Source organism: Globicephala melas, chromosome 13 (assembly GCF_963455315.2).
Source record: "Globicephala melas chromosome 13, mGloMel1.2, whole genome shotgun sequence".
Taxonomy (NCBI): domain Eukaryota; kingdom Metazoa; phylum Chordata; class Mammalia; order Artiodactyla; family Delphinidae; genus Globicephala; species Globicephala melas.
This window is the reverse complement of record NC_083326.1, coordinates 17,884,589-17,907,583: the sequence shown is the minus strand read 5'-3', so window position 1 is coordinate 17,907,583 and position 22,995 is coordinate 17,884,589. Positions and strand designations below refer to the sequence as shown.

Below are 22,995 nucleotides of genomic sequence, written 5' to 3'. Positions count from 1 at the left end.
AAGAAAATGATGATTTTCTTAGCTTTCTTGTTATCTGAGAATTGGGCTGATCAGAGAAGGTCTTCTTCATCCTTGGTCTAGATTGTCCCTCTGTCATTTTCCCAATTGGAGGGGCCGTTCTTTCACTCCTTTTGAGCTTTCCTTCCAGATGGAAGGACGTCCATTAGCATAACCTTCTGTGATTCTCTTTACTCTTTCCCTCAGTTCTCCAAGTCTTGCATGCATGTAGTCTATTTGGGAAATTATCTCAGGGAATAGAAGCAGAAGAGAAGGGGGAGTGAAGCAGGGAAAGAGGAAGCTAATACAATGGTTGTTATAAGCAGGCCACTGGTACATGACCCCATGGACCTTTGGAGGAATCTTATAACATGTATCTCAGAACTGTCCACCCAGAGGAAAAATGAAGGAAGCACTTATCTACTGGCTTTCCTCCCCATTGGTCAAGGATGGTCCCATGGGAGTTCCCTCAGGTTGCTCTTGAGTGTTCAGCAAACATGCGCATCCCACACCAAAGCATCGGAAAAGCCCTGGAGCTAGAAGCAAAGGGAGAGGAGGTGCTGTCAGGGTGCCATGCACAAAGTTACTTAAAGCCTGTGCAGAACTGGTAGCTCACTAGCGTCTAGATTCAGAGGTGGGGAGACAGAATTTGAAGTAGCTCACAAGAGGGGTCCAACACGTCTAACCCATGACACAGCCTGCTGGTGGGTTTGGGAGAAGAGCTGCCCTCCAGTTTCCTTACGTGGGCACTAGCTGTTCGAATGAAGCCCATATTCTAGTGTATTCCTCCTGGCCTAGGTTTTCCTGGGGCAGCACCCCACACTGAGAGTGCAGCAACCCTTGTGATTAGGTTGTACATCTCTGTCTCATTCTCAGGACCAGGATCGGAAAACCCATTGTTGGCTCATACTTAATCCTGGCTTTCATCCAATCTTTATCTGCCATACGTATTTGGTTCTCCATCTGCCTGAATCCTTCTACTTTCTCTCAATATTTTTTGGGCCTCGGGTGAGGTGAGAGGGTGGGCCTCCTAGCCTCGGACACGGAGCATGGGCTGGAGAGCAGAGCACAGGCGGGATTTCTACCTCTCCCTCTCCCTCACCTTGGGCAGGTACCCACTAGTGTCCCCCGTACCTGATAGCCTTCTTCAGCAGTTCAAGGAGGAGAATTTCAAGAAGGAACCTGGAGGTAATTAGGAGGGCATAAGTGATCTTAGTAAAGTGTGCTTGAATGGTGTTCCAAGCGAAGGATCTAGGACGCAAAGCACTGCAGAACAAATTCAACAAGAACCCTCCCTTGACGTAAAGTTGTGACATTTGACAACGCTGGAGGAAGCAAAGCTGAAGAGGTTTTATATCTGCAACTTTAGCCGATTCAGACAGGGGAAAAAACACAATGAATGGTATGTATCCACAGCCTTCCTGCCCCCCTGTCTTCCCAGAGGAAGGAGATCAGAAGAGCAGTTGAGACAGGACCACCTCTGTGGCTTCAACAGGGACAATGGGTACGAAACAGAGAAGCAAAAGAGTTACTGTGGAACTGAGAGCCTCTGATGGGATGAAACCAAAAGAAGAATGGATTTGGACAAACAGGAGGCTACTTAGACTGACTTAGTTTTTCCTGGGCACTTAGATGGGAGCACCTGCTCTACGTGCGGGAAATGGCAAGGGGCCAAGAAGGTTGATTTGGAGGAGTTTTCATTTGCCTTGTGAATGTCATCCCCATTTTTAGGCTTGTAAACTTTAGCAATTAAAAATACAGGACGCCCGGTTAAATTTGAAATTCAGGTAAACAGTGAATAATTTTCTAGTATAAATATATCCTAAATATTGTATGGGAAATATTTATACTATGTCGAATTCATATTTACACTAAAAACTGTTTTCATTGTTTATCTGAAATTCAAATTTCACTGGGTGTTCTGTGTTTTATCTGGCAACCCCACCTCTCTGACTTTTTCTTGAGAGACTGTGGTAAACACATTAACTTACTGACATTTATTTGAACTAGACACAGAACTAAGAAAGGTCCGCAAAGCAGCCTGATGTGACTCAGGGTACTAAATTTATGTACTAAAGGGAAGAAAAAAATGGACAAGTGGCTAGCCGCCCCTGCCCCAACACAAGAGTGGAGTAGAGAGGATGGTTACATATTTAAATAAATTTGCACATAGAAGGATTAAAAGTTTTGTCGAGATTGTTCATGCCTTGTGGTCAGGGACTATGTCTTTTGCTAAATGCCTGACATTTAGTAAGCATGCAATAACCATTTGAGAAACTAAACTGTTCATCTTTTTATTGAGTGGAGGGGAAAGGGATGCACTTTAGATTTGGATGAGGCAAGAGATGAAGGTTTGCAAGGGCTAGTTTGGAAAACTGAAGAAAATCCTGACCAAGAACATACACAAGGCTTCTTCACCAACCGTCAGTTGAGGTTGGAACCCCACGTGATTCGTAACATAAAGGGAGAATAATATTGCAACAAGTACATTTTGCTGTGATTCATAATTTCCCACCTCCCAGGCTTCCCAAATCCTTCGAATGTAATCCCCACAACCAACATCCATTTTTTGCCAAAGTTTCAGTCTTCTTTCGGGACATTTTTAAAAAGACAGGACTCTTTCAATGAAACACTAAACACTTACTTTCCCATCCATAAAGCAACTCTTTCAAAAGAATCCACATCGCTTGACAATCAAGAGCTTTCAAACAACACCTACAGCGCTTTCCACTTAGTCAGAATAGCTCTTGACAAAGACCCGGTGGCAACAAAATGGGAAGAGTGTGAAGCACAGACCCAAGAAAAATAATTGAGAATGCTTCTGTCTTATATTCCAGGATGCACAGAAAGAGCCTCTCAACAACAAGAAGCAACTCTCAGTACCAGAAGGTGGATATTTCAAGTCTTGGATAGGCCTCGATACTTTAGTCTGTACACTTACAATAAGTCAAGAGGAATTCACTACTTGAAACGTAAACTAAGAGAGAATAGGTTTTTTTTAAATTGTTTTTAAAAATTGTATGTCTCATCAAAAGCACTATTAAGAAACTGGGCAAACCACAGGTTGGAGGGAAATATTCACAAGGCACATACCTGGAAAGGTGTTTGTATATAGAATACACAAAGAACTACAACCCAAAAAGTTAAGGATGAATCAAATGGCCAAAGTATTTGTACAAGCACTTCACTGAAGGATACGTATGAATGGCCAAAAAGTATATAACAAAGTGTTCAGCATCATTAATCATCAGAGAAATGCAAATTAAAACACAAAGACATACCACTTCACAGCCATTAGAATGAGTAAATAAAAAAGAGTGACTACACGAAATATCGACGAGGCTGTCTCCTAGGCTGCTGGCGGGAATGTCAAGTGGCACAAGCACTCTGGGAAAAGTGCTGGATTCTTAAAAAGTTAAACAGGTATCTCGGCTAGGATCTAACAATTCCTCTCCAAGGTATTTATCCAAGGGAAATGAAAACATATGTCCACAATAAGCCTTGTACCGGAATGTTGATGGCAGCTTTAAACATAAGAGCTAAGCACTCGAAGTCCATCGAGAGGAGAAAGTGTAAACAAACTATGGTGCATCTATACACTGGAACAGCATTCAAAAGGAACAAACTACTGGTGGTACACACATCGCTGGATCAATCTGAAAAGGATTATGCTCAGTGAAAGAAGCCAGACCAAAACAGAAAACAAAAACTAATATATAGGCAAGAGCATATGGTAACAAAAAACAGTGGTTGTACCTCTAGGGGGAGGTTGACTGGGAAGGGGCGTGAAGAAGCTTTTTGGAGCCATAGAAATGCTTCATTTCTTGATAGGGGTATCGGTTGCATATGTGCATGCACTGATCAAAACTGATTAAACTGACTGATTTGAGCATTTCACTATACATCAGTAATAGTGTTGTATTTTTTAAATTAATTTTTATTGGAGTATAGTTCCTTTATAATGTTGTGTTAGTTTCTGCTGTACAGCAAAGTGAATCAGTTATACATATACATATATCCACTCTTTTTTAGATTCTGTTCCCATATAGATCGTTACAGAGTATTGAGTAGAGTTCCCTGTGCTATACAGTAGGTTCTTAGTCGTTATCTATTTTATATATAGTTGTGTGTATATGTCAATCCCAATCTCCCAATTAACCGTTTTTATTTTGAGATAATTGTAGGTTCACTCACATGCCGTGGTAAGAAATAACATAGATTCTGTGTATCCTTTACCCAGTTTCTTGAAATGATAACATCCTGCAAAACTCTAGTACAATGTCACAACCAGGATGTTAACCTTAACAAAGTCAAGGTACAGAATATTTCCACCACCACAAGGATTCCTCATGCTGCCCCTTTAAAATCATACTCACTCCACCCCAGTCTCATCCGTAAACGCTGGTAACCACTAATCTGTTCTCCACTTCTGTAGTTCTGTCATTTCAATCATGTCATATAAATGGGATCATACAGCATATAAATCTTTGGGAATTGCCATTTTTCACTGGAGTTTCATCCAGGTTGTTGCATTTATCAATAGTTCAGTCCCTTTTATTCCTGAGTAATACCCATCATATGGGTGTACCACAGTATGTTTAACCACTCACTGGTTGAAGGACATCTGGGTTGCTTACAGTTGGTAGATATTACGAATAAAGCTGCTATAAATATTTATGCACGAGTTTTTAGGCGAACATAAGTTTTCATTTCTCTGGGATAAATGCCAATTTCTGGGTCACATGGCAAGTTCATGTTTAGTTTAGGGTTTATTTTTTTTTTTCTAAGAGACTGCCAAACTGGTTTTCAAGAGTGGCTGTACCATTTTGCATTCCACCGGCAATGTATAAATGATCTAGCTCTCCACATCCTTACCAGTATTTGGTGTTGTTCCTACTTTTATTTCAGGCGTCCTGATAGGTGTGTAGTGATATCTGTTTGCAGTCTTTGTTTACATTTCCCTAACTGTTAATGATATGGAACATCATTTCATGTGCTTATTTGCTCTTTGCATATGCTTTTCCTTGAAATGTCCTTTCATGTCTTTGCCCATTTTCTAATTGGGTTGTTTTTTAATGTTGAGCTTTGAGAGGTGTTAATATATTCTAGAAACTACTGAATTGGATACCTGGTCTTTTCATCTCCTTCATATGGACTTTCACAGAGCAAAAGTTTTAAATTCTGATGAGGTTCAGTTTTTTTTCCTTTTTTGGATTATGCTTTTGATGTCAAGTCTGAGAAATTTTTGCCTAGCCCTACATCCCAAATGTTTTCTTTTTTCTAAAAGTTCTATAGTTTTATATCTACATTTAAGACTATAATCCATTTTCAGTTAATTTTTATATGAGGTTTAAGTCAAGATTCTTTCCTTTATTTTTGAGAGGTGTGTCCTACGGATGTCCAATTTCCCCATCATCATTTGTTGAAAACACTATCCTTTTTCCATGGAATTGCTTTTAAACCTTTGTCGAAAATCTACTTTGTCAGAAATACCACATGGTCATGATTACTCTACCTATACAATGTCTTACAATAGAGTAGACTGGTCTTTCATATTTTATTCTTCCTCTTCAAAATACTTAGTTTAAAATACATCTCCAAAGGGTGTTAGGCTTAAGTTTAATTTTTAAAAAAATAATACTCTTTCAGGCAGAATTTACAAACCTGGAAAAAGTTACTAAATCTTAGTGGCCCTGACACAGTCAAGAAGCACCTGGAAAATATATTGCAAATCCTAGTTTCTTGCACCCGGAGAGGATTTGGGCATTGGCATTAGGACCTCAACCACAAAGCTTCCCTCTGCCCACGGTAGAAATTGACTTGAAATATTTCTTGTAGGGCTTCACCAGTTCCACGCAAGTTAGGGCATGAAGGGAAGAAGGCTCTTGTGGTTCCCTAGTAGTTCATGTGTATAAATTACTTCTCCAATGTTGTGATTTCTTACACTGGTGGCCCCCAGTAAACCTCTTGATATTCATACCTTCTGTAGTCTCTTCCCCTGTGGCTTGCTTTAAACGTTAGAATGTATCAAGAATGATGTTTTGTACTATATATATACTGAAGTCAATTCTTTCTTTCCTATATATTAGCAAGGAGCAATTGGAATGAACCCTAATGCAAACTATGGAGTTTATTTGATAATATGTCAATACCGATTCGTTGAATGTCACAAACATACCACAATAATACCAGATGTTAATAATAGGGGAAACTGTGTGAGGAGGAGACAAGGGTATATGGGAACCCTCTGCTAATTATCCTTTATCCTAAGAAATAACTCTTTTGCCATCTACAGCCCCTAACTTTCATTCAGCTGCCTTTCACTAGAGTGGTGGGAGATTGGGTCTGAAATGAAATGGGACATCCGTGGTGCTAAAACTACATATATCTGATGCATCTGTGGAACCACATTAAACCCTCCTCTGATAAGCTCCAGCCCTGAATTTTAGAACATACCTGTTGGTTTGACTTACCAGGGCTGATCTGCTTCCTGAGTTTCTCGGTCTCTCAACAAATCCCCTCCACCCTAGCCTGGCACCGCCCTCTCCATTTCCATATTCCTTAGAGACTGCAGTCCACAGTGTTTGTGTTAGTGGGGTTGGGAGGCAAAGTTCAGCTTCTCAAAGAAAGTCTTCCCCAGGAAATACACAACTAGACACGTGGGAGTTATGTACAGGTGCGCTGTTAGTTTTAGGTTTTCAACCTGTGTACTGAGTGATGCTGACAGCAGGAAATAGTGAACATGATGTGCTCCTATTATCAGAGGTTTGTGTATACAATAGAGTTTTATTTGGAGAGTTTAAAAGTAAAGGAACATTTCCAGGGCTAAGATCCAAAAGGGAGCATCTGGGGCAGGAAGGGAAAAAGGTTCTTTTTAGGGGATGTGTTGGGTGGAGGTTGGTATTCAGATCACAGAGGAAATGCACGATCACTAAGCAGTTTAATTACTGTACTCTTTTTTAGAGAGATAAATATAAAATGTTTAACATATCCACTTGTAAAATGAAAAAAGATTCAGAACAGAATACTTGATTTAATAAGCATAAGGATACTAAAAATTTCTACAGTACAACCAGGCAATAAAAAAAAGGGTAGAAGGAGCAGGAAGTCAATGTGGAGGGATTTAAACAGAGAGATAAGGGGGAGGGGAGAGGAGGGAGAAGATGCGAGAGCTGGAGGAATAGAGGAAAGGAACAGTGGAGCTACAGGCTCCAGAAAGGTTTGGGGAAGAAAGGACCACGTCCCTGGTGTCCCTCTGATTGAGGTCACGTGACTAGTCCCATTTCCTGGGCAATCTTGAGAAAATCCTCTGGGCCTCATCTTCTTGGGTTGCAAATCAGACAGTTGGAGCAAATGATTTTCTTGAGTGCCTTCCCCATGCTGCTGTCGTCCCATCTCTGAGACCTGAAGCTGGCCCCATGCAGTGGCCACAGCGCAGCAGACCTACTAAAGAACTGGTGCCGTTTGTTTTGCTGAATGTTTAATTTGCTTGTAGACTTTTCAGCCTTTAAGTATATTCTGTAATTTATTTTATTCTTGCTGCTGATTTAGCTTCTAAGGGCCTTTTCAGTTCCAAGACTCTATGATTCTGGAGCCAGTGGTTATCTGAGTACCTGCTTCTCTGAGGTTATGGCACCAGCTATTTTTAATGCTATGAACCAGGCAAGAAGATCTGTATATTGTTGAATCCTGAGATTCTCTAACCATCCCAGGTGAGGATGTCAGAAGATTGCTCTGTTGCCTAACTGGTTGCTTCACAGGATGAGGCAAACTAGGGTTCCACTCAAATGTGGAATCTAATTTTTAAAAAATGGTACAAATGTACTTATTTACAAAACAGAAACAGACTTACAGACATCGAAGACAAACTTATGGTTACCAAAGGGGATACCTGGCAGAGGGGGAGAGATAAATCGGGAGCTTGGGATAAACATACACACACTACTATATATAAGATAGATAACCAACGAGGACCTACTGTAGAGCACAGGGAACTCTACTCAATACTCTGTGATAACCTGTATGAGAAAAGAATCTGAAAAAGAATGAATATTTAAATAAATCAATAAGTTAAAATATTAGGAAAAAATGTCCCTGCTTCTAGCACTCTGTTAGAGACCCATTACTTAACCCACTACTAAGTCATAGAAAGTAACTAAGAACCCACTGCAGGGAGAATGGATCACTGAAAAAGCCTACAGATATGATGGTCAAACATACTACGTAAACATCCCTTAATTCAAATTGAATCTTCAAGAAGCATTCATCCAAATATAAGCAGCCCACAACCCATTATTCCTGTTTACTGCTAGCCTTGGTGCACAGGGACAAATCTCTCTGTGTTCCAAAGATACACTTATTCTACTGAAGCGTTAAGAGAGCCCCATAACAGAAGAGATAGGAGGAAATGTCATTTTACTGATAAGATGGGAAGTTACAGAGTAAAATTTTAACTAAGGGATTTAATAAGACCTTTGTTAATATAAAATATCAATCAACCCAAATGTTAAGTATCAATTACAATTAATTGGAGGGAAGATCTGTATGAATGGCACTAGAGCTGGGAGATGGGAGAGAGGATGGCACACAGAGCTGGGTGCGAAGGAAGGGACAGGTCATAAGCTGAGAGAAATGCACTAGGGATCTCCCAGACTGAAGTTACTGCTGTGGATGGATGAGCCGGTAGGATATAGAGAGAGTGTCTGTGGTCGATCCCTAGGAAAAGCTGAAGCCTGCCCTTAAGGGTGGCCATGTTACCCAGAAAGTCAGAGCTGGGGAGGAGAGCTGAAGATAGGATTTCAAGGAAGAGGAGTCAACAACTGACAAATCATTCAGCAAATTCACTGTAAAGACTGAAAAGGGGGCCATCAGGAAGCTCTTAGGAAATCACTGTTGGGCTTTAGCAGGAAACTTTAAGTGTCATGGGGTTAGACTAGAGTGGATACGGAAACAGATGAAGAATCTGCCCTCATCTGGGTAAACCTCAGCCTGAAAGACCAAGCACAGACATTGTCAGTGTGTCTCAGGGTTTCTATAGACAAACGACACATGGAGCAGATGGCTCTCGAAGCTAATCGTCTATCACAAATAGGTGTTACGTAACACCCAGCACCATTTCTACATTTCTCCAGCACGCATGTCCCCTGCATTCCCAGGATAGCATTTCAATGATCAGTCTCCCGTCTTTCCCATCCACAATGCACAAATGTTAACTAGTCTTCCTTTGCCAACGGACGTTTTTCTCCTCCAGATATTATGTTTGAGGACCTACCCTTTCTGATACTTGAATATCTGGCTCATTTATGTTCACTGCTGTAGGATAGTTCATTGTACAAAATTAGGGTATTTGTTTCCCTTATTATTCTATTAATAAATGTCTAAGCTGTTTCTCCTTCTTGCCCCTGCCAACAGTACTGCAATTAACCCAAAATACATGTTTCCTTGAGCACAGCCTGTGAGTATATACAGGGTACATGTTTAAATAGAGAATTGCTGAATCTTAACCACATTCTGCCTAGTATTACCAAGTTACTTGTACTAAGAAATATTTGCATCAGCATTTTATCAGTAATTCTCTTCTACATCACACCAATCCTTAGTTTTTAAGAACTGTCGGCATTTCTGCTGTTAATCTCACTGTGTTGTATTAATTGCATTTTCCTGACCTAGAAAGATTAAGCATCTTACTACCGTAAACATATACATGTCTTTTAGGACTTATTTGTCAAGATCCATGGAAACTGTTTCTCAGATTTCTGCCGAATGACTTCCCCACGCCCATCATAACGAAGCAGCTGATCCCACAACTTGTCACAATAGCTACTAAGCACCACAGCCTCCGACGTCCCAACACCCGTCTTACACCTGCACTCCACGTCTTGCCTCCATCCCTGATAATTTGGTGCTACATGTGCCTTACACCAGTGCCCCATCTCCTCTCAGCACACTTCTTCTCAATATGGGACCAACCTGATCCCAAAAATTCCATCCCAAGATGTTTTTCCCAAAGCCATTTACTTACCGTGATAGTCAAGGCTCTAGCAGAAAACAAATGACACAGTCCAATTGGGTAATTCAGGAAAGTTTCACCAAGGGACTATACAAAGTATGGTCAGGGCTAAGAGAAACCAAGAAAGGATGGTGAAGCACCCCAGGGCTAGCAAGAGTGGGGGGACATTGCCACCCCTAGACGCACATGGCAAGGGCAGGAATGGTGACCAAAACCCAGAGAAGGTAGCCATAGCTGCAGAAAAGCCGCCCGATAAGATCTGCGGCCTTTGGTAAAGAAATGCAGCCTCCTCTTGGCAACCTCGCTGAGAGGAAGCCGGGTGACCGAGCGCCCTGCGCTCACCCTGCTGCGGGTCTGCTCCTGCTTCCTCCCACAGGCCACATGCAAGGTTCCCTAGAGGAGAAGGACCTGGATTATGTCTCCCTACATCTCTGCCTCCTAGGGCCAGGGGAGGTTGAGCCAGTGAAGCGTGAAACTGGAGAAGCAAAATAAAATCCCCAGCACACCATATCCCATGTAATCAAATTCCTTCTTCCCTCTAGAACTTTCTGTCTCCACTGGTACTCTAGAGACAGGCATCAGCAACACTTAGTATTGCTTTATATATAGAACATCTTCAAATAGAAATTAAACATCATGGATCTAATTTTTTTAAGGGTCAAAAAATTTTTGTTTTTTTTTTCACAAAGGAGGAGATTCAACTAGAAGAGAGGTGTAAAATGAAACAAGAATAAATTCAATTGTTGCCAATAAAATGAAAGTTTTCCAGTCGCCCAACACTGGGAGCAGTTGAGATGAAGTGGAAAACCTAAAAGGTGGAGAGGCAACAGATTACTTAGTGGATATTAAGGGGTAACATACAAGTTGGTAGGTGGGCACAAGGTGAATCACCTGGAGGGCCAGGAACTTAAACTAAGGCTTTGGGACAGGGAAAGGACAACGGCTAGTAAAGCCAGTGGGAATCAAAGAAAGAGAAGACCATGTTTCCTGGCGTCATGGTATGGAGATAGGGTAGTAAGGAGCTGTCCCTGAGAAAAGGTCACGGAACAGGAAGTCATGGGGAAAATTCATATTTCAGGTAAAGCAAGAAGGAACAGGGACAGTCCTACAAAAAAGGAGTGCCTGAACTCGTTTTTCTGGGTAGCAGAACAGGAGTGCCAAGATGAAACAGGGTGACGATTTGTAAGAGCTCAACAAGGAACAGCCTTGGATTTGATCGAAAGCATGGATTAGGATGACTGTCTTGGATGGAACTGGAAACGTGGGAATGGGGGGGAGGGGGGAGGTTTTATGAATTTGTCTCCGTCTGCCTTGATAAACCCACGTATGAGACCAATTCCCTAACTAACATCTTGTTATATCTCACTGCAGTTGGTTCTCCTCTGAGAAAATTAAAGCCAAGTTTATTAACCCTATTCAGATGTTATTCAATGTGTACATATCTATGTCCGTATCTGTAGAGAATATGGTAATTGGCAGATATGCTATTGTTGGATGCTTGAAGGATCCTCTCACCTAATCAGTTTGCCTGCAGACAGGCACATACTTGGTAAGGAAGAAGAAATAAAATGCTCCCTAGGATTTGCAACTTAATAATGCTGACAAGTCTTCACGCCCTTCACAAGGAAGTAAGGTTTAGGAAAACAGAGAAACTAGTTCTTAATGAACAGATAAAGGTATTAGAAATAGCAAGATGTTTTCTGAAGGTGTGCTTGCCTCTTGAATTTTAATAGCTTCCTGGATTCCTGGAACCAATGATGTTGGTGTATATTTAGAAAATTCCCAAAGACATAAGTTAGAAATTACTGACCTGCAAAATCTTCTGATAATTGCTGAGGCTTCTGCGACACTGAATGACATCAGGGTGTCATAACCGTGTCTATTACATGCCAGGAGCACTTTTCAAAGACGGGGGAAAGAGTATGATATGGTTTCTATTTGAACCAGCCCAAGATCTCTGTAAATTTAACCAAACTCCTGGCCCTTGGCAGTTAGTGTCTCTTCCTCAAAGCCAAACTCTACATGAAAAATCTTGAAAGTTTATTCTCGGAATTTAGTCCTAGTTGAAAGTTCCCTTGAAGACCAATTTATCCTACTTTGTCTCCCTATTTCTTCCTCCAGGCCCAGGCTGAGCTTCTTGCTTCTGTCTATGGGGGTCAGATCCCTTTCTCTTTTAGCCCAAAGAAACCCATCCTGTTCCTGCTCCAGGGACCTCCACTCTCTCTGGGACAGTGGTCTGTGATGCAACCTTGACTAGAAGTTCCTATTCCTCGTGTTTGTCATTTTTCATCCTGGATCTTTTCTCTTCCCGTTTCCTTCTATTTCTGGACTTCACTCCTATGTCCTCACTCAGCCCCACCCGGTCTCAGCTCGGGGATCTTTGACCTACAGTATCACTCAGGGGTCACTGCACACATATCGACAGCGGAGCCCTAAGAGCAGCAGTGCTGGGGGCTGGGGGATCAGGCAGAATCATCTTTCAGGTTGAGAAACACAGATCTCCTCTTCCCTTCACCTCGTGTCTCCATCTACTGTGCTTCTGGGACCTTGTTGCAGGTGAATCTTCCTGTGAATGAGCGACGTGCTGAGACTACAGACTCTGTTCCTGGCAGGTGTTAAAAAGGACCAAGGACAGTAACAAGTGCTGGAGACGTGCAGAGAATCAGAACTGCATACACACGTGCTGCCAACATAGTCTGGTGGGAATATAAATGGTGCAGCTTCTGGGGAAGGCAGTCTGGCAGTTCTTCTAAATCAAACATAGACTTGCCATTGACCCAGGGTTTCACACGTAGGTAAATGCCTGATAAATTAAAACACACGTCCACACTGAAATTTCTGCATGAGAGTTCACGTCGGCATTATTCACAATAGTACACCAAACCCAAATGTACATCCACCCATGAATGGATTTTTTTAAAAGTGATATTTCATACAATGGTGCATAATATAGTCATATAAAGAAATGCGCCATTTTATACTACAACATGGATGAACCTTGAGAATATTATACTGAGTGAAAGGAGCCTGATAGAAAAGGCCACATTCTGTGCAATCCCATTTATATGAAATACACAGAATAAACAAATCCATAGAAACAAGAAGTAGATTTTAGTGGTTTCCAAACACCGGGGGGAAGAAAGAACTATGTAGGGAGCTTCCCTGGGGAGAAATGAAATTATTCTGGAAAAGATCATGGTGATGGTTGCGCAACTTTGTCACTGGCCTAAAAACCAATGACTTATACATTTTTAAAAGATGAAACTTACACTACAGACATTTCTTGGGATCTACGGGGGACTGATTCAAGGACACCCCAAGGATTCCCACATACAGGAATGCTCAAGTACCTTATATAAAATGGCACATAACCTACATACATTCTCTCTACACTTTAAATCATCTCTCGATTTCTTATAATACCTAGTACAATGTTGAGGCTACGTAAAGAGTCGTAGATACAAAGTAAAATAGTTGCTGGTGTGGGGCAAATTTAAGGAGTGTTTTTTGGAACTTTCTGGAATCTTTTCCAAATATTTTCCATCTGGTTGACTGACTCTGTGGGTGCAGAACCCATGGATGTGGAGGGCTGACTGTATGTGAGTGATATCTCTGTCGGAACGTTGGTCCACAGTACAAACATCCCACACCGGTGGTAGGGGAGATATTGGGCTAGATACCCTGGAAATGCATCTCCCCCCTGACAGCCATGCCACAGGGAACAGTGTCCTCTGGAGAAAAACACTTTCTTTTCTCCATCTTCTTTTCCCCTCTCAAAGTGATTCATTTCTACTAAATTCCAGCTGGATAGAGCAGTGTGAGGGAATGGAAGGTGAGCACAATTTGACACTCTCTCAGTCACACCCACAGAGGAAAACACCCCAATCCCATTCCCCACTCAAAGCTCCTGGTGGTCTCTGGATGGAGCCCTAAAAGAGTGTCTGAACCCTAGCCTTCCCTCCTAGTGACTGAGGGGCCCACACAGGAGCATTTGGGGGACCCATTCCCACCACCTCACATTTTGTGGGAGGACATTATCTCTTTTGAAAGTTCAGAAGAAACAGGTTCTTTTCATTTAAACACAAGGAGTTATGTCACTAAAAGAACAGAGTCTGTCCACAGACTACCCTGTGGGGAGTGGATACACACACAGCTTCCTGAACCAGCTACCTGCCTGGATACCTCACCTGTGCAGTTCACTAACTTAGAAACCTGGGCTTCTGTTCAGCCACTCTGTGCCCCATTTCTGTCATCGGTGAAATGGGGAAAACAAAGGGATCTGCCTGAATAAGGTGTTAAAGAGGGAAATGAGTGAATACATACCCCCCTCAGTAAAAGTCAACAGTTTTTAATATTATTCTGCTATGAGAATGCCATGCCCCTGAAGAGAGTACAGCTCCAGTGATAAGAGACTTAACCATGGCATTCAAAAGAACTCTTTTTCCTGCTTTTTTCTCACAGGCATTTGACACTGTTTTCAAGACCACGAATTTGAAGATGGCATAACGAATAGCAGGCTAACCAAGAAATGTCATAATTCTAGAGTTCAAACAGTTTATTTTTCTGATACATCTTTGTACAAAAAATTGGAATACTGCCACCAAAATGGCCCCTGTTTGGATCCATTGTCCTTCTCACTGAGAGCTGATTACACTGCAGGGAAATGAGCTTCCCACTGACCTTAGAAGTCACTGGCCATCTGGGATTGGCTGCAAGGGGCATGGGGGTCACAGGGGGGACCACAGCCAAGGTCCAGCCTTTAAGGGAAGGCAAATGATGCCTGTTCTGCACCTACTGCTGAGACACTTCACCAGTATCTCTTAAGCTGAGAATTGGAACTATTTTCCTGGTTATATAGAATAATTCTTAAGGAAATGGTCGGGTTGGAGAAGCCCTTTCAGAACATAAACTAGAAAATGTCAGCTTTTTAATTGTTGGTGTTAGAAGTGGTCTTAAAGACAATTCAACATGTAAGACAAGAAAGATATTCTAAGGGTTATTTCTGGTGGGGCGCAGTAGCTCAGGGCACGTGAAGAAGTTAGAATTTAACTTTATTCTCCTTGGCGCTAGAAAGGCACCTACATGCATTTCATATGAGCCAGTGATCGCAGATCACAATTTCTTCTGCAGGTGAAAAGGACGCACGAGAATAAAACAATAATCTTACGTTTACTCATAGAGGCTTCGTGCTCATGAAGCTGATGAGTAGCCTGGTGAAGAAATCAGAAGCTGCTTTACTTGAAATACCAGCTGCTGTGAAGGATGGGAGGCAGCAAGAGAGAGGTATATAGTCCAGACCTGACGATTCGCGGCACATCAGCTCACAGTCTGTCTGCCCACCTCTGCTTCCTTCAGGCTCACAGGTAAGTGCTTCCAGCAGCTCTGCTTTTCACTACGTGAATCCTTCCTGAAAATAATGACAATGATGTGTGTTACATCATTTATCTAATTTGTTTTGTCTGATTGTATTTTATTCTTTAGCCAGGACAAAAGTAAAACAATTTTTCATTTCCTTTAATCTTTAGGTAATTTATTTATTTCCAAAAACCAAATGCTCCCTTAGGAGGAAGTGTGTTTGGGAGGGTAGGATGTCCAGTACCCACAGATCCCTCAAGAAAAAGGCATAGAGGTGCCTCATGAGAGATGGTGGGATGTTACACATCAATCTTTGTCTTTGATCTGTTATAATGCATTTTCTACCCAGTCTTAGTACAGCCAGTAAGGAAGAAAAGATAAAGATATTCTATTAGTTTTCACAAAAGTTTTCTTTTCCTATTTTTTTTTTTTTTTGCCACACCACACGGCATGTGGGATCTTAGTTCCTTGACCAGGGATCGAACCTGCGCCATCCTGCATGGGAAGTGCACAGTCTTAACCACACTGCCAGGGAAGTCCCCACAAAAGTTTTCTTTAAATACTATTTCGATAGTCTTCTAATTATGAAGTGTATACATGTACATTGAAAAAACCTTTAAAAGTAAAAGGAAGGAAGCTATAGATTTCAGAATCCCACAACCCACATATAAGGCATTTTTTATGAAAATTTTATTACAGACTAACCTCCCTTTCAGTAAACTCATTATAAAATAAATTTGATGCTTCTGCAGGAGTTCCAGACTACATCAAGCCACCATGAGTTCACTCGGGGAAGGAATCATCCACTTTGCAGTCGACCTGTTCCAACAGATCAGACAATTAGAGAAGGAAAATATCTTCTATTCCCCTTTGAGTATCATGTCTGCCTTAGCCATGACTTCCTTGGGGGCCCGAGGAGACACCGCATCAGAAATCCAGAAGGTAGGTTTACATTTACATTTACCAGTTTGTCCTGGTTTCCCTGTTGGCTTCTGTGCAGATGATCACAGACCTGGCTGTCCCCAGGGGTAGCACAGGAAGCTGCAAACCTCCCCCGGACTGGGCGGGCACAGAGCTGTGGGAGCATATGCTCTCCCCCAGCTCTCCGCCCCATCTCTTCCCTGTGCCTAGACTTCCTTTGGGAGCTGGGATGAACCCTACAACTGCCCAGTGACCACAGGTGAGGCTTTAAATGGTAGAGTTCAGGTCGAAGTGGTGCCTTGACTAAAATCCATGGGAGACATCTTTACATGTTTGCTCAGCAATGAATGAAAAATGAATCAGGATTCTTTGAACTGGCTGGTGATCAACGAGCTTTGTGTTTTTCACACGCAGGTTGTGTTTTTCAAGGAGCCAGTGCTTGCACGGAACATTTCTTTTTCTTTTTCTTTCTTTCTTTTTGGGTTTTTCTTTTTTTTGAATTGGCATTTTGTTTTGATTCTGTCTTTCCTTCCTTCTTTCTTTCTTCCTTCCTTCCTTCTTTTCTTTCTTTTCTATTTACTCTGGGCTACATAGATCTCTAAAGTCTCCTTGTCTCACTCCCCGTCTCCTCCAGGTCCTGCACGCGAATGCAATCGCAGAGAACACAGAAGGAGGAGGAGCTGCAAAAGATCCCGTGAGTCACAGAGCATTGGATCTAGGACATCACATATCCAAGAGGGTCGGAGTTTAAACTGGGACTTTCAGATAAACAGGGAAAAGCCAGTTTTTAGGGGACATCTTAAGCAAAATAGATTGGACAGAGTTGTTTCTCATATCATCTTATGTACTTATTTATCTTATATATTTGTTTTCTTGAAAGAAGAGTAGCATGTTCTTAAGAGCAGGGGTTCTGAAACCCAAAGGAGCTTCAAGCTGAAGAATGTTTTTTTTGCCATGCCATGCAGCTGGCAGGATCTCACTTCCCCAGCCAGGGCTTGAACACAGGCCACGGGAATGAAAGCCTGGAATCCTAACCACTAGGCCACCAGGGAACTCAGGAGCTTCAAATTGTGCTCTTCTGTTCAGGAATGGAGAACGTGGCAAAATACAACTGCTCTGAGCCACAATTTGACGTCATACAAATTAACTAGGAGCAATAAAATGTCTGCTACAAGACATGCAACTACATGTAAAACAGGACAAGAGTGCCTGGATGACAGAAACCCCCATAAACGTTATGTATTATTATTATTATAGAATAATAATAACTATAGTAATCACAATATGTTGCTAAAATTATATGATTTTAATTAACCCCTAAATTAGATTAAGAGCAATAAGCATATGATCAACTATATTTTGGAAAATGATGGAGTGAGAATTATGGTTGGTAGCCTAAATAGTCCAAAACTCTTAGTTAGCAAGTGGAAGGTTCTGGTTGAGATAAGCGTGAGTTGAAAAATTGGCTCTGTCTCCTTGGAGAAGTTTCTTAGTTCTCTGAACTCTCTTGTTTTCGTGTCAGTTGAACTAAAGACTTAGAGATGCTGATGTGCAGCTGTTGGCAGCGTACCAGAGACACACTGCTCCTACTTCAGAGTGACTGGCATAGCGAACAGCCAAAGAGCACAGTCAAGGGGTCTTAGAAAGTAATCCCTCCAAGGAGTAAAACAGGGCTCCATGTCATAACATAGGGCAATATACAAATTTCATGTTCTCATACAGTTGATGACTGTTAGAGATGCACTATGGCTCTGGCTCTCAAGGAGTTTAAGTTTTAGCTGGTCCCTAAACATTTGAGACAATTAAAACACAATCCAATAGTGGAATGGTGCTGCATCTCTAGTTCGAAAGAGAAAAGGCTGGAGTGTGTTAGAGCAGGAGGAAGAATTACCTGGAAGATTGAATGTAAGGATTGTGAAGGGTATTTCTGGTAAAATACACCATATATGGGGAGATAGCAACAAATGTCATCCCTGGGGATACCAAACTCTAGGAACAGAGCTCACAGACCTATGGGGGTGTAGTGTTTACATACAATGAGAGTCTAATGAGCTCACTTTCTGGTGTTTGAAGGTTGAAAGGCCAGGAAATATTCATCATCAATTTCAAAAGCTTCTGACGGAGTTTAAGAAACCCACTGATGCCTATGAGCTGAACGTAGCCAACAGGCTCTATGGAGAAAAGACTGTTCTGTTTCTTCAGGTAAGTTTCATGACCTGTCACACCTTTGGTCTGCATCCTGGGTCCACTGATCCCATCTCCTAATGGGGGAGGGGGAGGCAGAGGAGCCTGGCTGACCCACATGGGGAGCATTTGCCCTGGGGGCATTCAGCTCCTGCCCCGCGACACCCCCCACTAGAGTGTCCCAGAGCCTGACAACCCACCGGGGAAGTGGGCGTAAGGATTGTTTCAGGTACTCTGTTTGGTCATTACTGAACACAGTTTAATCTGGGAAAACCTACATAGTTACTGATAAATTACTCTTAATCCCTCCTTTCTTCCTGCCCATGTCATAGGCATACATGGATAATGTTGAGAAATTTTACCTAGCCAGTGTGGAATCTGCTGATTTTGTCAATGCTGCAGAAGAAAGTCGGAAGATGATTAATTCCTGGGTGGAAAGCCAAACTAATAGTAGGTTATGGGAGAGTCGCTCCTTCAAAATCACTGTAGATTCCCCGCTGTGTGTGAGCGCTGTGCTGGACACTGCATGGGGTGCCAGGAGCCGGGGTGAGATGAGATTGCAGGGGATGGAGGCGGGCACTGCAGAGGGTGGAATGGTCCACGTCAGTGTGGAGAGAAACAAGGGGAGCCCGGGAGGGATCCCAGGACCAGCTACCTGGAAACTCAGCTGAGTCTGTGGATGACAGTATCTCTATGGATCCCAACTCTCTGCTCAAACTTCAGGTTGATTCGCATTTTTTCTTTAAATTAGAGGCTTAACGTCTGGATTATGATCCCTAAGAGATAATATTAAAAGGGTTCCCTTATCCTTTGTTAACTGGGAGACGAGCCACTCTCCTGCCAACCACCCTTCTTGCCACCTGCAGCAGGAGCTGCCTGACCACTTCCCCATCCCCGCATCCTGCAGGGATGGCCACAGTCGTCCTCCCCAACCACGGAAGGCGGCTGGATGATGTCTCCATTCTATGAATAATATCCTACCTCCCGTCCTAAATACAGGCCAAACCTACAGCAACTCAACATGGCAAATGAAGACAAAGACACCCTGGGACATGGTGTCTGAGTCCATGTTTTCGATTCTAGCGTTCATGTCATTTGTCCTAAAGAACATTCAGGCCCATTCCCTCTGAGTGGTGAGTTCAAGTTTCAAAAAATAGAAAGCAAAGAAGAAAGTGAAGAAGAAAAGAAGAATAGAAGGAAGGATGGAGGTAACAGGGGAGGGTGGTAGTAATTGAGGGGACAGAGAGGGTGGTAGGGAGGGAGGGAGAAAACTGACCAGTGGAAAGATCAGCTGAAATCAGTCCATCAGAATTCAGTGTGAGATGACTGATGTCACCCCAGAGACCAAACACGTTCCCAGTCAGAAGAAGGGGTGTCTGCATGAGGGTGACTCCATCAGGCTGGCGCCGTGAGGAAAGCTTCACCTTGTGAACAATCGGGCACAGAGTCCCTAATGTGGTGATTTGTGTGAATATTTAATCGTCACTTGTAACTTTCAAAGCATCTTCCAGACAAACCACTTGTGCCTTTCATGACAAACCTTTGATTTTCTTTCTTTGCAGAAAAAATCAAGGATCTCTTTCCCGGAGGCTCTGTTAATAGATGGACCGTTCTGGTTCTGGTGAACGCAGTCTATTTCAAAGGGCAGTGGCACAAGGAATTTAAGAAAGAAAATACTGGGGAGGAAAAATTTTGGCTGAGCAAGGTATTGTCTATAAATTATGTATATAACATAACATAGCTACACATTCAGTGTGAAATGTAAATATCTAGTGATTAATATAGAGCTGCTGTGGGTAGAAGATAGAATTTGTCAAGGCTTATTTTCTTGTCTTTTTTTTTTTTAACATTATTTAGTTGGGATTCCTTGAAGAAACTCTTGTCTCTAATTCACAGATTTCCGAGATCATCTCTTAGAAGGAGGATGTATTTGGTATTACAATAATATTACCTTTCTTTTTGACTTATGCTCACTTCGCATTTTCTTGCCACATGACTTTATTGCAGGATACAAGCAAACCTGTGCAGATGATGAAACAAACCGACCTTTTCAATTTCACGTCACTGGAGGACATGCAAGTCAAGATCCTGGAAATACCGTACAAAGGCCAAGAGCTAAGCATGTTTCTGCTGCTGCCCAATGACGTGGATGGTCTGCAGCAGGTAAAAGCTGGCACCCCCAATGCTGCCTACTCTTGCTTAAATTCCTAGTGAGACACTGCTCTGTGGGCTGCTCACAGACTGGTGCTAGTGGCTGGCAGATCAACCACACAACAAAACAATAAAACCGATACCTTAGGTGTCACGGTATGACACGAATAGTGTTTCTGTACATCACAGGTCACGTTAATATTCTGATGAAACTATGGAATGTCAGTTCACAAAACATATATACCTAGATACACACATAACTATTTTGCAACCATACGAACCTCTGATATATTCCAGTCCACTCATTTGAAGACAAGGAGATTAACACGCATACATAGGGGACGCATAGAAATATTTGCAAGTTCACTCACAAGTAAAATAAGGAAATTAAAAAAAAAAGCGGTTACATATTGCCCACTAATTCCCAGTGCTTTTGTAGACGGTAGACAAATAGCTTTATCTTGATGCCCACTTTTAAATTTTGAAGTATTTGGTCCCTAAGTGCTCAGAATGGACCAAAGGCTCATTCAGAGCCTCATTGCTAAGATTTCAAAAAAGGGGGGGATTAGAGAATTTTCCTGTTAGCATAGTTATAATAAAGTTAATATGTAAAAATACCAATAACAATATCTGGCATAAAAGGCCATAAGCCGTTACTATAATAGTCGATGATGATGCGGAAGCGGCAGTAAACTCGCCACACTCAAAATACATATCTCGTAACACTGGAAACTGGAAATCCTTAGGGAAAGCAATACGGCAATAAATGTGAAGAGTCATCAGAATATTTCTGCTTCAGCTCTAAATTCCCCATTATCAATGACATTGGGAATCTCAGTCCTAGGATTTTATCCTATAACAACAAGTCTAAACAAGGGAAAAGCTGTTGGACAGACGTGGCTCAAAATAATGAAAAATTTTAAATGAGGAAAAATACATGTTAGTATTACCTTAGGTTAGGTTAGGGACTGACATGCAGTGAATGCTTAAAAGATATTAAGTAAAGATGTATATACTGAATATCAATTTAATGGTAGTATTATGTAACAATGTAAATTTGATTAGAGAAACATATATCTATACAGGAAAAGTTTACGAATAAATGAAGCAAGAAAAAGGAATAAAAGTAGGCTATACGCTGTAAATGCACTATGTAAAAATTTATGGACGAAAGAACATTGACAAGAGGTTATTTGAAAGTGAAGCACGAAATAGAGAACGAGCCTAAGAAGTAGATAGCTCATCTTCTACAAATAATTTTATTTAACCATTCTGTTTCATATATGTGTGCATATATGTATATATCCATTTGTATAGATATTTATACATATGCATATATTAGTAATGTGTACATATATACATAAAAATAGCAAAGCCATGAAAATATAAGAACATTTATTTGATTATATAATATATATTCAGGACTCTGTTATTTTTACCTCCTCAGATAAAACCCTATCAACTGAATCTCCTGTATTTATGTTTTTACTGTTAAAGGATTTCCACGTTTCAATCCAACGTTAAGGGGGGGCTCCGTGCCCTCTGACAATCTTGCCAGTTGTTCCCTTTTTCATTGTTATAGCTTGAAGATCAGCTCACTGCTGAGAAGTTAATAGAGTGGACGAGCCCACAGAATATGAAAGAGCGTGCAATGGAGTTATACCTACCTCGGTTCAAAGTGGAGGAGACCTATGACCTCAAGCCCATGCTGAGAGCCCTGGGGATGGTGGACGCCTTCACTGAGGGGAAAGCCGACTTCTCAGGCATGAGCAGTGAACAAGAGCTGGTGGTGTCGGAAGTCTTCCACAAGTCCTTCGTGGAGGTGAATGAGGAGGGTACAGAGGCTGCAGGTGGGACTGGAATAGTAGTGGTTCGAAAACTAGCAATAGAGGCAGACAGTTTCCACTGTGACCACCCTTTCCTGTTCCTCATCAAGCACAACAAGACCAACAGCCTCCTCTTCTATGGCAGAGTCTCTTCCCCTGAGATGTGATTAGCCAGCGGCTACACTCGGGGCACATTCACAGAGCTGTTCCTGAGCCTTGATTGCTGGAAGTAACAGGTTGTCTTTGATTCATTTTCCTTTCCAAACTCATAATCATCACTAAGCATGTACACTAAACCTACTGTATCTCCCCATGGTAACTCCCATGTGGACAAAATGTTCAAGATATAATAAAAGGATATTTCAACACTCTATCTTCACCTGAATTTGAAATAACATAGCTGCTGTTTCGAACATCGTATCTACTATTCAAACCTACTCACCTAGACACCCACATTTATTTGAATTTAAGTGATCTGTGGAACGCTTACATGCCAAAAAGTTTTCCTCTTATAAAACACATTATCAATAATACAGTACTTACTCATACTAC

At 41.8% G+C, this 22,995-nt stretch overlaps 1 protein-coding gene across 1 annotated transcript in view; it reads left to right on the top strand.

The window, feature by feature from the left end:
• SERPINB3 (serpin family B member 3) overlaps positions 1 to 22,781 on the top strand; it is a 106,250-nt gene extending 83,469 nt beyond the window's left edge. The window contains exons 6-13 of the mRNA XM_030868128.2: positions 15,186 to 15,369; positions 16,114 to 16,303; positions 16,917 to 16,976; positions 18,356 to 18,484; positions 18,799 to 18,916; positions 20,029 to 20,171; positions 20,474 to 20,629; positions 22,200 to 22,781. Of these exons, the coding sequence (XP_030723988.2) occupies positions 15,269 to 15,369; positions 16,114 to 16,303; positions 16,917 to 16,976; positions 18,356 to 18,484; positions 18,799 to 18,916; positions 20,029 to 20,171; positions 20,474 to 20,629; positions 22,200 to 22,610 (1,308 nt within the window). The 5' untranslated portion in view covers positions 15,186 to 15,268 and the 3' untranslated portion in view covers positions 22,611 to 22,781. The remainder of the gene's footprint in view (positions 1 to 15,185; positions 15,370 to 16,113; positions 16,304 to 16,916; positions 16,977 to 18,355; positions 18,485 to 18,798; positions 18,917 to 20,028; positions 20,172 to 20,473; positions 20,630 to 22,199) is intronic.
• Positions 22,782 to 22,995: the final 214 nt, after the last annotated feature.